General features: G+C 36.7%; 1 protein-coding gene across 38 annotated transcripts in view; it reads left to right on the top strand.

Annotated features, from left to right (window-relative positions):
- Positions 1–13,554: 13,554 nt before the first annotated feature.
- LOC128852856 (hornerin-like) overlaps positions 13,555–16,257 on the top strand; it is a 56,761-nt gene continuing 54,058 nt past the window's right edge. For 37 of the 38 annotated variants that reach the window (XM_054072800.1, XM_054072799.1, XM_054072797.1 and 34 more), the window contains exon 1: positions 13,555–13,709. In XM_054072800.1, coding sequence (XP_053928775.1) covers positions 13,680–13,709 — 30 coding nt within the window. In that variant the 5' untranslated portion in view covers positions 13,555–13,679. Of the gene's footprint in view, positions 13,710–15,002; positions 15,142–16,257 lie in introns of those variants that run through there. The other variant, XM_054072794.1, reaches the window with a different exon arrangement.

Here is a 16,257-nt window from a genome sequence, read left to right as displayed (position 1 = left end):
AATTCAGATCCTGTAACCTTATACAGGATGGTTTGAGCATCAAAAATCCTGTAATCCAACAGTAGTTACTGTTCATTAAACAAGTCTAAATGTTTGGGTTATGTTTGGTTTATGAAGAAGATACAGGTAGAAATTTTATATCTCGATTGACCATTTTATACATTTGTTTTAAAAATTTATCAAAATAATGTTATTATGATTTCTTGCATGGGTGGTCTAGAAGTAACCCACAAGCTGAGGGTATAAGGAAATTATTGGCTGTCAGCAATAGAAAATCTTAGCTATGCTAAGACACCCAGCAAATTTTTTCTTCTGCTGCTTCAAGAAAGATGACTAATAGGACATGACACAATTATTGTTATTTTCAGTTCCCAGTCTAACCATGTTCAGATATTGGTATGTATCAGACTTCTCATAATTTATCAATACAGAATAAGCATAACATGTGATGCTGCTGATCGATGCCGCCTGTCTCTTCCTGTGTCATTTGTGTTCTTCCTCATCGTTTTCTTATAGTACCTTTCCTGTTGCATGCTTTGGGATGAATATACTTTTGGAACTGCAAAAATGGTTTGGCTACAAAGTTGAAAATGGAGATATGATGCAATGCCACCCAATCAAGCCTTTTGAAATAATTATCACAGGACTGATTTCAGCGTAGCAAGCTCTCTGTAGAAACGATAATGGCCATTGCTCAACCTGTCACACCTAACTTCTTGTTTTCCGTGCCATACAAATAAATAGTCTTCTTCACGTATGTAAGTGTATCCACGCCTGTCCTATCCCATTATTTCTGAGCAAAGAAGGATCCTTCATCTAGATTAGCAGGAAGACTGAAGCAGACACCCTTCTATTTTCATAACACTAGGTATCACTTTGATATGCTTGCAAGTGGCGGGGATAATTACCATTGCTGGTGCTATTAGTGACATCGCTTTTACTGGTTCCCAAGCTTCATTTTAGGAACTTGATTTTATTCAGTACCAGAAAAAAACAGCTACTTAAAGTTCAGCTCACTTAATGGTGTGTTTTCTTTCACATTCAATTCAAACTCTTATTACTTTTTAGAAATTGTTCTGTTAGGAAAAAATCTTCTATGCAATAGCTGTAGATTCTGTAATTAGGAATTTGCTTCTGTTCTTTGCAATATACTGAACATGCCCTACAGGTAGTTTATGACTTTGTCTTTTTAATGAAAATTACATTAGGCTATCGTGTAGTATATGCTATGTTTTTAATTTTCATTCATCACTAGCACTTCATTTTCGTAGGATCCACTGGCTTTCTGAACATCAAGCAAATAATTTCTTAACTGGTTTCATTTTTTCTCATTCAAAGTTCTGAAATAATATCAATAGGTCATAGGTCATTGTGTAGGAAGTAACTCAGGTTACTAAGGTGTGTTACCAACATCCCAACAGTCCAAGTCTAGTGCTGTCACCTAGAACTTTGGAATGCAATAAATAATTTGCTTTATTAACTGTTGATGAGCTTGGAAAAAGTTTATGGTCTAGAAGTATCATCAGTTCAGTGTGAGCTTCTAGAGCACAGAGCCAGGAAAGAGTAGATATCCTTAGGGTGCTGCAAGAGCTGTTCCTAAAATTAATTATAGGGTAAGCTTGATGAAACTGTTCAAAACAGGATATGGTGAAACACCGAGCACTCCCTCAGCTCCCTCACAAATCCCTTCCTCCTCTTTTTGTATTATCTCTCAAAATAAATAACTGTGGCTATTTGGAATCAGAGTGCCACTAATGCTACACTTTCCATTTTAGTTCCTAGGTTGCTGTGGTTGTTAAATACTGTAGACTGAGACTTACGTAGATGTGATTTTTATCCATCTCACATCTTTTTGCTCTTTTTCTGATTTTGGAGGCTATCTCAGTTGTTACCCATCATTTGTATTTCCTTAGATAAAAATTCAGGGTCATACTTGAACATTATTTCTTTAGGAGGATGAGGATTGGACTTGCTCCCATGTTGAAATAACAAATACACGGTTGCACCTTGCACCAATATTTTCAGTGCAGTGAACGATGCCTAGCTCAGCAGTGTTGCAGCTTGTGTAGTGTATCTAGGTCTTGTATTACCCAAAAGTTCAAAAAGTTTTATTTCACCAGATTTCTGACAAGAAGAGGATCAAAAAGGCTCTAATTAAAATAAGAACCTACCTAGAAGTTTGTGTCTTGAAGACATTTGAATATATGCTTCCTGTTTTAGCAGTGAGTGGAAAATACTGCTCTAGTTTACTATTATTAGCAGTTCTTAACTAGATTAGAAGTTCTAAGAAATTGTCAAAGGTCTGTCTCAGCCACTTACAAGAAATCCAGTTTGTTGTTTCCACAAGCAGCACTGCAGATCTATCATGGCTAAAATCCTAAGGCAAAGCCAAGGAAATGATGAAATTTTGGTCATTTTTTTTTTTGGTCTGAGGGAGTTCTACAGCAGGAGAATCTTCCGTTTAGCTAGAAAAGCAAAAGCACTGGGAACAGATGCAGGACTGCAAGTCCAACCATACGAAGTTACGAGGTTTGAAAAATACTAATCACTGGTCTCAGTATTTAAAATACAGATGATGTTTTCGGTTTTTTTAGCATAACTAGAGTGAAAAAAGGAAGCTAATTATACAAGAATCATAATCACTTTTCTTCTGTCCCTACAGAAATTCATTATTGAATCATGAGAATTTACAATACTGCATCGTTTACCAGAAAAAAAATTTTTTTTTTGCAAGAAACCTATCAGTTGGATGAGTTTGCCCAGATTCTTCATCATTTTTTCCTCATGCTTTTCTTTTCAATTGTGAAGCTGCCACAGCATACTGAGGAACATGTATATCTTAATGACCTTCTGTTTCTGTAGCAAGGGAAGGAAAAATAAGATTACTATTAACCAAGAGATAAGAAAATTTTGTAATGTGTCTAAGCCAGCATTATAATAAATTAAGGGATATTGTAGTTCTCTGGGACTCCAAGCCATCACCACACAGGTCTGTGACCTTCCTTGACATTTGGATTGCACCTTTCCAACAAAGTGGCCCTCTACAATTAAAAGACACTTGAACACTTTCAAAGTAGAAATTATAAATGCCTAAAACTTTAAGTACCTTGCAGCTAACCGTATAAACAACAATTTGAGGTTTGTTATGTATATGAATTATAAAGAAAGTTAATTTTTGTGCTCTGAAATTATAACCTTCCTATAGTTACCCATTAAACATTTAATATTAATACAGGAAAAAGAAACAAATTTCATTCAGAGAATAGTAAGGCCATTGATCATTTTGTTGATTGTCTGATTTACCCTTATAACTGTCTGTGTGGAGGCAGAAAATAGAGAGCTTGTGATACTCAAAGACTTCTCATTGCTGAAATGGAAAAAGCTGCATTTGAAGGGAGTGGTTAGCATTCTTCTCAGTCCTCTAGAACTGCTTTAGAGGCACTCAGACCTGAAGCTTTGAAAACAGAGTAGAAATTCCATCCTGTTTACAACTCTTACTTCAGGGACTCAGTCCAGTGGAAGATTTGCGTCTCTGGCTCCCTTTCTCCCATTTTACTTTTCTCATTTCAACAATTACATGCTCCTACCTTCTTAGCAAGGCAGAAGAATTTGTGTGATTTAAGAGCTCCAAAGCCTTGGCCCAGTAGTTTCTATAGCTGCGTGGAATGGTATGTCCTTTATGATTTCACACCGTTCAAATTAAATGGAAAGAGACTCAATCGGGTAGTTCGAGAATAAGCCGGGTGTGATATACAATATTATATCCTTTTTTTCCCACATATATAGCAAAATATATATCAAGAGCAAGATTCAGGGGAAAATAAGTAACCTGTAACTTCTTCCATTAGTGTTTAAATTGCCTCTTTGCACTTTCCTTAATTTCTTAATTCCTGATTTGCACGAGTTTGTTATACACATTCTTCCTAATACTTTTTTCTGAAGAGTGGTTTATTTTCACTGTTTTTTACATACCACCTGTATGGTATCTTGTCCCTCTACAGTCCTTCAGTGAGCATTTCAGTGGAAGAAATAGGCCAAATTTTAATACTCTCAACCTTGCCCATTCCAGTTTATCCACTCCCAGCTGTACATCTTCTAATGCCTACCTTAGTCATGCCAAGCTCACATTTTTCTCCACTGAGTGTTAGGTCTTGCTGGCAGACACTGCCTTCTGAGTTAAAAGTAGGGCTCATTCTCAGCTGTAAATCTCTGTGGTGTTATAAGCAAGCGTAGATTTGTACAGACCTGTCAGTGATGTCAGCTTAAACAGTGTAGTTACTGCATTCCTTTTGCTGAAAGCAAATATTTGGAGCTTACATGCCCTGATTTAATTTTAAAACCAACTATTCTAGAGTATAAACCCATACTGAAAAAGCCCCAGCTTTAGTGGCTGATCAGTTTTATGTGTTGGATAGGCCTTGTCAAAATATATCTGGTTTTTGGCTGTCTGCAAAACAGGTGAAAATTTTGTGTTTTGAAATTTGGGGCAAAGTTAGTCCAAGAGTTTTCAGAGGTTTAATGTGTCACCTGTAGTATATATTCTATGATTTGTTTTGTAGGATCCTGTCTTGAGGACTTTAGAAGACCCATATATTAACATGACTCTTGTCACAAAGGCTTACCAGAGCACAGAAACAGGCAGAAAGCCATAAAACAACAGGAGCAGTCCATTCAGGTATTCCTACATCTAATTTGTAACCGTAACATAATAATTCATAATTTGTCATCTGCTTAATATACTGCTACTAACAGAGTTTGCACTGTTCTGATTCTGCCAAGCAGACACAACCATAGTGCTGCTATGTTACAAATGCCTATGTCAGCACTTATTTGCGAATGAGTATTGGAAAATTGCTATAGTGAATGGCAAATTTTTCTTCTTTTAGAGACTTCTGCTAATTAACTCATGTGTATCACAAGGCGCTGGTTGTAATATGAATGTTTTAACCTGTTGCCATACTATGTGAGTTCTACCCATTTACACAAACGTTTTTTTGTTTCCCTGTGTTGGCATGAATCAAGTCATTTGATGATGGAACTTACAAATCATGTAAATTATGTCTTTTAACTCCTCTCAAAATTGCTTACTTTCCAACAATACAGCAGTTCAATAGGCATAAGTGTGATGTTATGGAATCACCTGGTCTTTAAGATATGAAACCATGAAATATGAATCATGTGAGAGGATCCTTATTCAGCTGTGTTTCTGTGGAGAGGTTGCAAAATGGTGTAATGAAGTCTTAGAAATTGCTTAGCTAGCTAGTTGCCTGGTGTTTGACAGAACAACATGTGAATTTAGTGTTTATCCCAAGTTCTCATCTTTTTTTCTGAAATGTGGATCTCCTATGGACATGTATTTCCTAGAGAAAATCCAGTTATATTTCTAAAGCATTGTCAACTAAATGGGTTAGAAAGGACAAATGCCACAGTTTCTACTGTCTCTACTATTAAAAGACTTTGTTTCTGCTCTGATTGTAATAACATTCCTAGCAGTCCTAGCAAATTACATTTGAGAACATGTCCTGTAGACAGTCATACAAGAATAGCTTTCTCTGTCTCTTTCATACTACTTTTTTCAATTACATAACACTGTTGTAATTCCTTGATATTTAGTAACCTGTATTTGGTGAAAGCGAATACTCACTGAAGTTCCCTTTTCAAGTAAACAGGTTGCTTATTATTTATTGTAGTCAAGGTACTGCCTGTTAATATCAATACTTTTATAACATATCAGTAGTGGGGTATTAGGTATTTACAGTGCATATCAACAGATATATTTACTTCAGGTGACCTTTGAATTTGACAAGGAAAACAATATACATTCACTGAATTTTTACCAACATTAAAACATCACATCTAAGAGGACTTAGATGGTCAATCATGAGATAGTCACAACATTTCTCATGTTATGCTGGCCAAAAGCACTACAGAAAAGTATTTAATGTCACACCATCTTCTCAATTAAAGGAATATAAACATAAAAAACCTCAAACAGAGAAATATTGATGAGAAGGAGAGGGAAGATGGGACATTGGAGAGAGCTGAGGCTTTGAGAAGTTAGAATTGCCAAGTATGTCTGTCTAACATTGAGTCTGACATTATGTCTGCGTCTACAGAGAAGTTCCAAAAAAAGTTATGTGTTTTTTTTTAGAGATTCTAAATGTCTGTGATTGCTTTCACAATCTGTAGCTGCATTTCCATCAAAGAGTATGTGAATACATTAGTTCAAGATCCATTGTTTTGTTGAATATCAGAGAAGAAATCAACAAGGATCTAATGTCTATGCTACTGTGTGACTCTGACCTGTCACATGGTGGAATGTACCAGTCTATAGCAGATTTCAAAGCTCATGGCATATTTCTAAACCTTTTGTAGGCCGATACTTGCAGTTAGAATCCAAGACTAGAGAAAAGATATGTTGTTCTCCAAAGAAGGTATCTCTTTCCACAGACATACAGAGTATTAGCAATTCATCTTCACTTTGGAGTCCAGACATCACAACACAAAGTTCTTCAGTAAGTGACTCGCTTGATTAGCCAGGCTTGTATGTGTAATGCAGAATTGTGATATTGATGTTTCAAAGTGACTCTCCTAAAATCTTCCTACCAAATATAATCAAGCTATTACTGTTTACTCTGGCAGAAGCTTCCTCCATCCAAGGAGCTCATCCCATTGCACAACCATTAAGCCTTCCAATGAAATAGTTAAATATCATTATCCCATTTTCTAGATGAGGCATATAGAGATTAGTGACTTGTTAGAGTCACACAGGAAATTTGTGACAGAGCAAGGAATATATGGCGGCTCCCCCAACTCTTATAGGTATTATTTTGTTTATAAACTTACTCTTTCTATTCCCAAGGAAAAGGCATTTCTGTTTAAACTGAGAAAAATGCAGTGTTCGCTGTGTGGGTCATGGGATGATCGGTGATGTTTCTCTTCCTTAGTGTGTGAAAAAGGCACAAACTAGTTATGTGGCCCATATATGTATCCATGTTAATTCCTTTGCTGTACACAGAGGCCCATATTTAATTGCTGATTCATGGGTTACATCCAGTTTCTCAATTTACAGTTTAACATAGATAAAAGAGTAATGTTTCTCTCTTTCCCCACCCAGCATAGCTAACTTCTTCTCCTCATGGGCTAACCACAATCTCCCCAAATTCACACTGACTCTTGTTTAACTTCACAGAGTTCGTAGCTCTGTTTATTGCGTGCCATGTTGATCTTACAAAAAGACTGGCATTCAGTGGAAAGATTGTTTCCTAAGGTGATCATGAAATGCATATAATATGTAAATGAACATAATGTAAGTTAAAAGTAGAGTAAGTTACAAAAGGTATTTATGACATCAGTCTTTTGAAATTTTGAAGTGTATAATTTAACAAACTATTAAAGAGTGAAAAAAAAAGTATTCCATTGTTATTTGCACAAAGTAGAGCTTTAAAACAAGAGATTCATGGTCTTTGTTCAAATTAATGAGCAGAAAAATTAAAGTGAAGAGGATATGAAGACATTTCTTAAGACAAAGCTTTGGCAACTTAAGGTTTAAGTCAAAGCTTTACCAGGAAGAGACATGCTGTACACTTAAACTTTTCATCACTCAAAGACATTGCTCAGACTAGGTACACTAACTATTCTGATACACAAACACACAATGAAATAATATGTGAAATGCATTACATAAATGCTTACTCATAAAAATGCGTCAAATATTTTGGTTGGAAAGTTCCTGTAAAAGTGAAATACTTTAGCATGTAGATTTAATTTTTTTAAGATTATTCATGCTATTTTTTGCTCTAAGGGTCATATACTTGGAGATTTCCACCTGTAGTATAACAGTGTCTATACTGGAGGCCTTATGATATTTTTTATGTTTCTGTATGTGTAGATATATGCACACGTAGTGTGACATGAATTGTATGAAACTTTGAGCTGATTTATGTTATTAAGAGAAAGAAGATGGATTTATTTTGAGTGCAGGAGTAGATACTGGAAGTTTTGTGTTCTCTATGTGTTCTGAGAGAAATACACATGTATCTTTGAAAAAGATGACAACAGGTGTTTACTTTATGGTCTGTATGTGCTGTATTATTCTGCATACATAGATACATTTAGGACACCTGATCTTCTCCAAGATTTTACTTTATTTTCACCTCTCCCAGGAATTTCCCCTAATGGACTCCTCTAATTTAAAAGTAACAGCAGGAAAGCCATTAACTGGGAATCATGCTCAGCCTGACTCTGACCTGGGCTGAAGAAGTTTCTTCTCTAAGTCAAGTTTAGGGTGGAAGATGATATTTATGCAATCTAAAGATGCTGGCCTACGCAGAGAAAGGGGTTGAGTGAACTTTTCAGGGAGTGTCACCAAGTGCTGACAAGGACTGACACATACCATCAGTGGCAGCAGACTTTCTATATAACCTTTGCCGAGTCACTTAATCCCTCAGCAACTTGGTTTGCTCATCTGCAGAATTAAGTACAAATAATAATACTTCCCTGACTCACAAGCAGCTGAGCGGATTACTCCATTACTGTTTGCAAGGTGTGTTCAGAGACAAACAGAAAAGATACTGTGGAAGTGTTATTGTTCATTGCCGGAAAAGTGTACAATATTAAATTCCCTGTTGATCATATCCTGGAAAACATATTGTTAACTGACTGTTGCTTGTGAATCTGGTATTACCAGAAACCATATAAGCCCATCATATCTTTCCTCTGATTCCTTTATGCTCTTGTATCCAAGTAGTTATGCACGTGTTGTTAGGCAGAATTAAACCACCTCTCTGCTTGTCAAAAAAAGTATACCTCTTTCTATGATTCCTGTTTTTTGGATTCTATAAATTATGAACTTGAGATCCCTCCAAAGCTACATTCACATTCTCTTACCTAGGAACACCCTGCATAGATTGATATCAAGATAATTAAGAAGACTATAAAAACCCCCTCTTACAAGCTGCAGCTCTGTGTGTATCAACAGTAGATCTGTGCGTTGTTTGATCACACAGTAGTGCAGATTTCATGGGTGTCAGCTAGGGACACACAACAACTTCTGTCTCACATTAGCCAAAGCTCAATTAGCCTAAGCAGTGAAAATGTTTGGATGAGAGTGCATCAGTAAAGACTTTATACCAGTCAGTATTTTGTATCATATAGCTGTGGTATTTTTGACCCAACACTGTTGAATTGGTAGACAACCTAAAACTAAACTTACATTACTGAACTACTGAACAAGTCATGAGTTGACCACACATACATATTTATGAATTGCATTAACTCTGCTATAGAGTGAATCCTCTAGGCCACAGAAGCTTATAAATAACCTGTAAACCTATTATAAGTATCCTGAAGCCATAGATACAAATTATGTTCGAAAATAATTCTTCAGTAATACTAGTAGATGACGTGTAAGAGAGACCTTTTAACTTGTCTGTGATCGTGGAAACAATGAATTTTTGTTATTGATATTAAAGCTCCCGTTTTCTTTTGCACTGTGTATCTCGTTAGTGGGATCCCTCCTCTCTGTCTTCCATTCCACAAAGAGACCTTTACATTTACTTAAATCTGAATATTGAGTCTGGTAAATCAGTAATGTGTGGTAGTCACTGTAGCTCATATGAAGTATTGCATATGTTTGGAGCCACACCCAAGCACTCACCTTAAAAGCACATTGGGACAACACTATTTGTTAGCTTGCACAATGCGTGAGATAAGATGACGCAATGTTCATATGTCATTGCTATTGTATGTGCTGTTCATGTCAGGTATTTCTCCTGAGCAGCACGTAAGTGTATGGCATCAATAAGCTACACACAGTCCTTTTTGCCCTCATCTCTGCTATGACCAAAAAAAAAAATCAGAAACAATCCATTGATCACTCCCTTTCTACTCTTCTGTAGTCAAGTCAAACATATTTTTGCTCAGTAATTCTCATGGAAGGCTCCTAGTGACACCATCTAACTAAAACTTTTGGGGTGTGGACCATTATTCTTATTTGTAGAGTATCAGACTTACACTAATGTTGGCAGGGTTTAAATCAGACAAGAAAAGCACTAACAAGAGCAAAGACAAGAAAGTGAAGACAACAAGGAGTTCAATATTTTTAATATATATGAAAGGATAGTTTTCGTATCTTCTTTTTTTTTCTAGAGGAAAGTATAACTTACTGGTCTTGTGAATTGTCAGGTAGTTACATGTTTATCAAAAGTACATTTAATGCAGTGCTTTAAGAGTGCAAAATACGCCATGTAAATTTTAGTTCGCTCTTATAATGTACTACTTTAGTGTAATATTCTTTTTCTGAAGAACAACACTCTACTTAGTTCTAGCTAGAGCAATTTTGAGGAGTAAGTAATTCTACTGTATTATCTGTTGGTGTGTTTTTAAGAAGGGAATATAATTATTGAACACAGGAAGTATCATGTTCCCTTATGAATAAAAAATATGGAAATACTTAAAGGCCTTGGAAATAGGATATAAATATTGACATACTAGTATAAGGCAGGAGAAATGCTGGTTTTGAAGGAAAAGTAAATAAACATATCTGCTCATATTATCATTATGATACAATTTACTCAGTCTATTAATATTTCCCACCACTAGATTTAGACTACAATGTATTCCAGAACAACTTCACCTGAGTACTTTCGAGTTACGGAAAGTATACCAGAGGATTGCAGTAATGGCAACATACTCTTAACAGTGTTAATACTGAACAAATCACTTTCTTTTGGAGATAAAAGGTAGGACAGTACAGAAATTTCTTGTGGTTGTCAAAGTAGGTGTCAGGAAAGCAAATTTTATTTTTAACATTTGTAGGAATTTGTCTTGGCCTTCCCTCTTTGAGCAAGGAGGAAACAAAGAGGACAGAGAGCTCAGGAAGGCAGCTGACACTTAGGAGAAGGCAAGGATGTTCAATAATAATTGTTTTCTTTGTTAGAGTTATGGAAAACAGTGTTTGCAACTAATAAAGTTACTTTCTCTCCCTTCCCACTCGCTTTTACTGTTTCATAGAATAAGTTTGGAGTACTCAACAAAAGTTTTATACTGTTATAATCTCACCTCTTCATACCTGTAAGATCACTTCTTACATGCATTTTCTTTGAAATGAGTTTGGAGTGGTTACTGTTTCATCATTTGTTGTCTCTCAGCACACCTGAGGTGTCCAAGCAAATAGTTTCTCAATTCTCCTGTAAAGTCTAGGACTTAGTGGTGTACCAATGCTGCATACTGAAAGCATCAATGTAGTTTAACAAGGATGCCAGACCCTGATGAAAATAACCCTCACATCTTTTACCTTGTTATTGACTCACCTTTGGTGGCACAAGTCTAATGTGATTATTGTAAAGAAAGACCAGGTAACTCTATATGGGCTACTGTACAATCAGAGATATAAGGGTGAAAAACAACAAACCAACCGACTGCCTAAGAACCTGTCCAGGATTCCCACAGGAAGATGCATTGAAAGCCTTCCAAGCCCCAGGGAAGTCCATGTGCACGCACTGTAGGATTGATCTGCACCTGCGCAGTGGTTTCAGTACATAGCAAACTTTGTAATCATGGTTTCACTAGAGTAAGGAATTCACCACTAGTTCAGTCAGTGTTTAATTTATGATGAAAAAATTGTTCTTTCGAGTGTGGAGACCCAAAAAAGACTTTTTTTAACTGGCAATTCTGGAATGCAGCTAAATCGATATTGAATCGGTGTCCTATGTTTAATTCAGTGGAAATACTGTTCCTTTGAAATAAACCTCAAGCAGTATGTTGTGTAAGATCTGGGACAGCAGGTTTACAGCTCTCACATTGTAAACTAATGATCTGAGTCTTTACCAGCTTATTTAATATTGTATGTTATTAGTGTTACATTCAATATAAGCATATTGCTTGTCTTATCTATGCTTCTTTATGACCATAGTATTACTGAAATTACAGCAATTCATTGCCTGACATTTATGTATCCACCTGTCAAGTATTCATGGAGTACTCATTGCTGCTTAGAGTAGCCTGGAGTAATAGTTCTGTTAACTCTGGTTGCCCCCTCTCAGTATCTCCTAGCTAGTAGTGAAGGACGTCTTGTATATATGCACTTGTAAGATCCTATCTCTTTTTTTGTATGTTTCTAGTGCAATCAGTTGGCATTCCTTTACTGGGTCATTTATTTGAAAGTGTTGCCAGTATGCTATTGCATTTGTGGTGTGTAGTGTGCATTTTCGTTACTATTTATAACAATGGTATCAATGGTAAGTTCAGTGGTCAAGTAAGAGAAGGAAGATTATGATGTCTTCCCCAATGGACAGTACTAGATAAGGAATAATGTCTTTCATAATGAAATAAAGTAAATAAAATGCTACTCGTTTATTAAAGAGATTAACTGAAAAATAATAGTTAAATACACTAGATCTTAAAAATAGATAATAGTCTTAAAATTCTATCAGCATTTTGAATTTTAAGCACATTTTAAGTGCACAAACATCAAGAAGTTTAAGTTACTTGTGAACAGTCTTTCGTTTGTGGTTTTCCTGGTATCCCTGGTTAAATAGAAATATCTGTCATATTGTTAAGGTCCTTGAATGCATCCAGAGGGTGAAAGGGCTGGAAGAAATGTCCTATAGGAGCAGTTAAGGAGTCTAGGTTGATCTGGCTTGGAGAAAAGGAGGCTGAGAAGTGACCTTATTACTCTCTACAGCTTTTGAGGAGGGAAAGTGGACAGGGAGGTGCTAGCTTCTCTCTAGTATCCAGTGATAGGACATATGGGAATGGTTCAAAGCTGCACCAGGGAAGGTTTAGACTGGATGTTATCATGCATTTCTTTACTGAGGGGTTGATCAAGCACTGCAACAAGTTTCCTAGAGAGGTGGTTGATGCCCCAAGCCTATCAGTCTTTAAGAGGCATTTAGAAAATGCCCTTAATAACATGCTTTAACTTTGGTCAGCCATGAATTGGTCAGAGAGTTGGACAAGATGATTGTTGTAGGTCACTTCCAACTGAAATTGTTCTGTTCTGTTCTATTCTATTTGTCATCCAGGTTTTGGACTTCTCCCAGTCTTCAGCAGAGAGCTTGTGAAAATACTTCTGAAGAGAAAATGAAAGTGTTTAGTTTTTAATGCAGGTCAGATGAAATAACTTCAGATACTTCCCACAAGGTACATGAGATAAAACAACCTTGTTAACTCTTTGCCTCTTCTGTCTCAGAAAACATGTGGCAGTATTATGATGACTGGAATTTTCTAATTGTAAGATAGGAGTAAAAAACTGAAAAACTAGCGGAAGAATACTCTGAGGTCAAATTAAACAGACTAGTGTAGAATATTTTATTGGAACTGTTCATGAAATACTAGTAAATCTTTTGCATAGCATAATGCTGTAGAATTTAGTCAACACACTGCTTTAGACTACCAACCTTCAGAAGATTTACCTATCCCAGATGCCTTGTTAAAGGTCAGAGGGGGCATGATTCACCTATGAGGAGTGTGTGTTGTCATCACCCAATCTGGGCAGGGGAGTCCCACCTGCGCTGTCCTAATTTCCACAGCAGAGCATGGCTGGCCCCGATTGGCTGCACTGGCTCCCTACCTTGCTGCGGATTGGCTGAGACTTCCACCTCTGCACTCTCATCTTGCTGGGACACCTGCACTGCCTGTGCTCAGCTCTTCCACACTGACCATAGCGGGACCGGAGGATGCCCATGCATGAGCACTTGGTTGATAAGGTGTGTTGTTGGGGATGTGGTGGACAGGGTATGCACTAACTGGTGATGTTTATTCTCAACGGCTAAAGAGTAAGTCTGTGGTTCATTGAGAGCATTTAGGAGGAGAAAAGAAAGGAGACAATTACTCATACATAATGTGATTACAAAGGGGTATGCAGGACTGAGTCTTAAACTGTTGGCTGGATGGACTTGCCAGGACTGTATTTTTCAAATTACAGAAAAGTATTTATCTTCTTATTTAAATGGTCTATATTTAGAGCCTTTAAAAAAAAAAAATTGTATCTATGCAGAAGTTTGCCTAAGGCTCTGGAGAATGAAACCACCAAAGTGTCTCTTTTGAATCCACTAGACTTTGAACACAGTAGCTAACTAACTGGCACCCAGAGATTTAATTGTTGGCTTGGAGTCTTGTTAGACTAACTATGGAAGAGGATTCTTGAGGTAGCTGTACAGGTGCTGCAAAGATGAGGGTCATATAGGCTCATAGGAAGAGGGAGTGCATCTGTGGTTAAAAAAAAAAATTAATTTTTTTCCATCAGAAAGAAATGAGGGCACAGTTAATTTTTCATAATTATATCCGATTGGAAGCTTGTGAATAGTATTTGTTTGCCAGAATTCTCTATGCTTCTATTTTATAAATATTTGCTTTTTGTTTCTTTACATTTTTTCATGTAATAAAGGTAAATTTGTAATGCAAAATAACTTAATTGAATTGAATTTATTTTGAAACTCAGGTTCCACAGAAATTATTTTCTGCTTCTGCCTCAAGTATGAATTTGGAATTTTCTAAGATGATAATATCTCTCTCTTACTCATCTAAAACCTAGTTCCAAAGGATGGCATGATGAGAGTCTTGAGATAGCTCTTTAACTGTTAAATCAGGGAGTTGATGAAAAGAGAAGGCATCTCAGCTGTGTTCCAGCTCATCCTGCTTGTGTTTCTGGCTCCCTTCTAGCCAGAAAAAGGGAAAAAGAGGTTTCAGATTGCACTCTGCCGCACAAGAAAGCCAGCTCCAGACAATTTTCCAGTCCCAGTTGACCTAGTGCTAGAGTAGGGACTTTGTGCTTTGAAATAGAACGTCTAATTAGAAACAGATTTATTTTTTTTTTCCCCATCTCTCCATGAGTCAGACAAAGATTTCAACACACATAGACTGGTTCATATTAAATCACTGTTTACCACATGTGTTAATATAATTGCACGTACATACTGTATTTAAAACTTAATTAGAGGTAGGCCATGTCAAAATTGTCGCAAGAGATTGGATAACCGCACCCAGCATACTGATACCAAAATACAATGCTTACGCGAATCCCAATTAAGTGACATTTTCATCAGGCTTTTGGGAGGGATAGTCTTCATCTGCTTTAAAGGCAGGATTGCTGCACTTACTGGTTGTGATTCTATGCACGCCTTCATCATCTTCCTAGAGGTAAACTTTCGTATCTTCACAGTCACCGGTTTTGTCGCCTGTTGACTCAGTGGCTTTTTAGAACGTGGGTTTAAGTGCGTGGGTGTTTGAAATTGTGTTCTGAACTCCATGTCTAGTCCCTGTGTCCATCCATCCTCTGTTTCCAGATGCTTCTGTAACTCATTTCATTAGTACGTACAAAACTGAACGGTCTCTTTCGCGTTTGTGCACAAATTAAGATGCACAGGTAGATAATAGAAACTGAATATATCTCTTATGTTGTGTTTTAAATGCCTTAAAAAAATCTCAAATAAATATCTCCATTCTTTCTCTTGCATCCTATTGTATCGCACAAGGCAATCCTGTAGCAGATAGGCAAGAAGAACAGCTTTATTAAATACTTCTTGTGATTTAACAGTTGTATCAGCATTTTTGTAACTGGAACAGTGAGATATTCGTAAGATATAATGGCCTTATAAATTACACTATGCCATGGTTGAATGATTAGACTTTGAAAATGTGCCATAATATCTGGTATTAAACACCTGAGAATACTGCTGGGAAGTGTTTCCCTCCTTTCTTGAAAGCAGTTTACTGTCAGTGGCAGTACTACAAGTGAATTGTAAGGAAAATATATTTTCTCTCCACTGGGAGCCCTTGAGGGGTTCAGTCCTGCCTCATAGTTGTTTTTTTTTGTGAATTTCTGTACTGGGTATTATTCTTCATACACAGGAAGCTTGCACTAACAATTCCACAATTTCAAATTGTTTAGAAGTTCCAGAGGAATCTGTGGAAGACTTTTGTTTAGTCCTTAAAGGAACAAAAATTTTGAAAAACTTCTGAGAGTTCTCCAGGGTATTTAACAATAGAGTTCTTGGCTCTCTCTTGGAAATGGTATTAGGCAAAGCAGTCAAAAGAAATCAATCTTGTCGTGGGTATATCTACAAAAAGCAGTTTGAGAGACCAAGGATTGTGTCTCATTTGTTGAATAACGAAGGAGCTAAGCAAAATCTGCTGACTCAACAAATGGCAAGTTTGTTTCGGGCCTTTTCTAGTCCAAAGTTGTAATGCAGCAGATGTGGCTGTCAGTGAACCACTGTCATATAACCAGAGAATGGAAACTTCCATTAATAATTC

The sequence above is a fragment of the Cuculus canorus genome, chromosome 8 (genome assembly GCF_017976375.1).
Source record: "Cuculus canorus isolate bCucCan1 chromosome 8, bCucCan1.pri, whole genome shotgun sequence".
NCBI classification, from domain to species: Eukaryota; Metazoa; Chordata; class Aves; order Cuculiformes; family Cuculidae; genus Cuculus; species Cuculus canorus.
The sequence above is the reverse complement of the archived record's forward strand: the minus strand, read 5'-3'. Positions and strand labels throughout refer to the sequence as shown.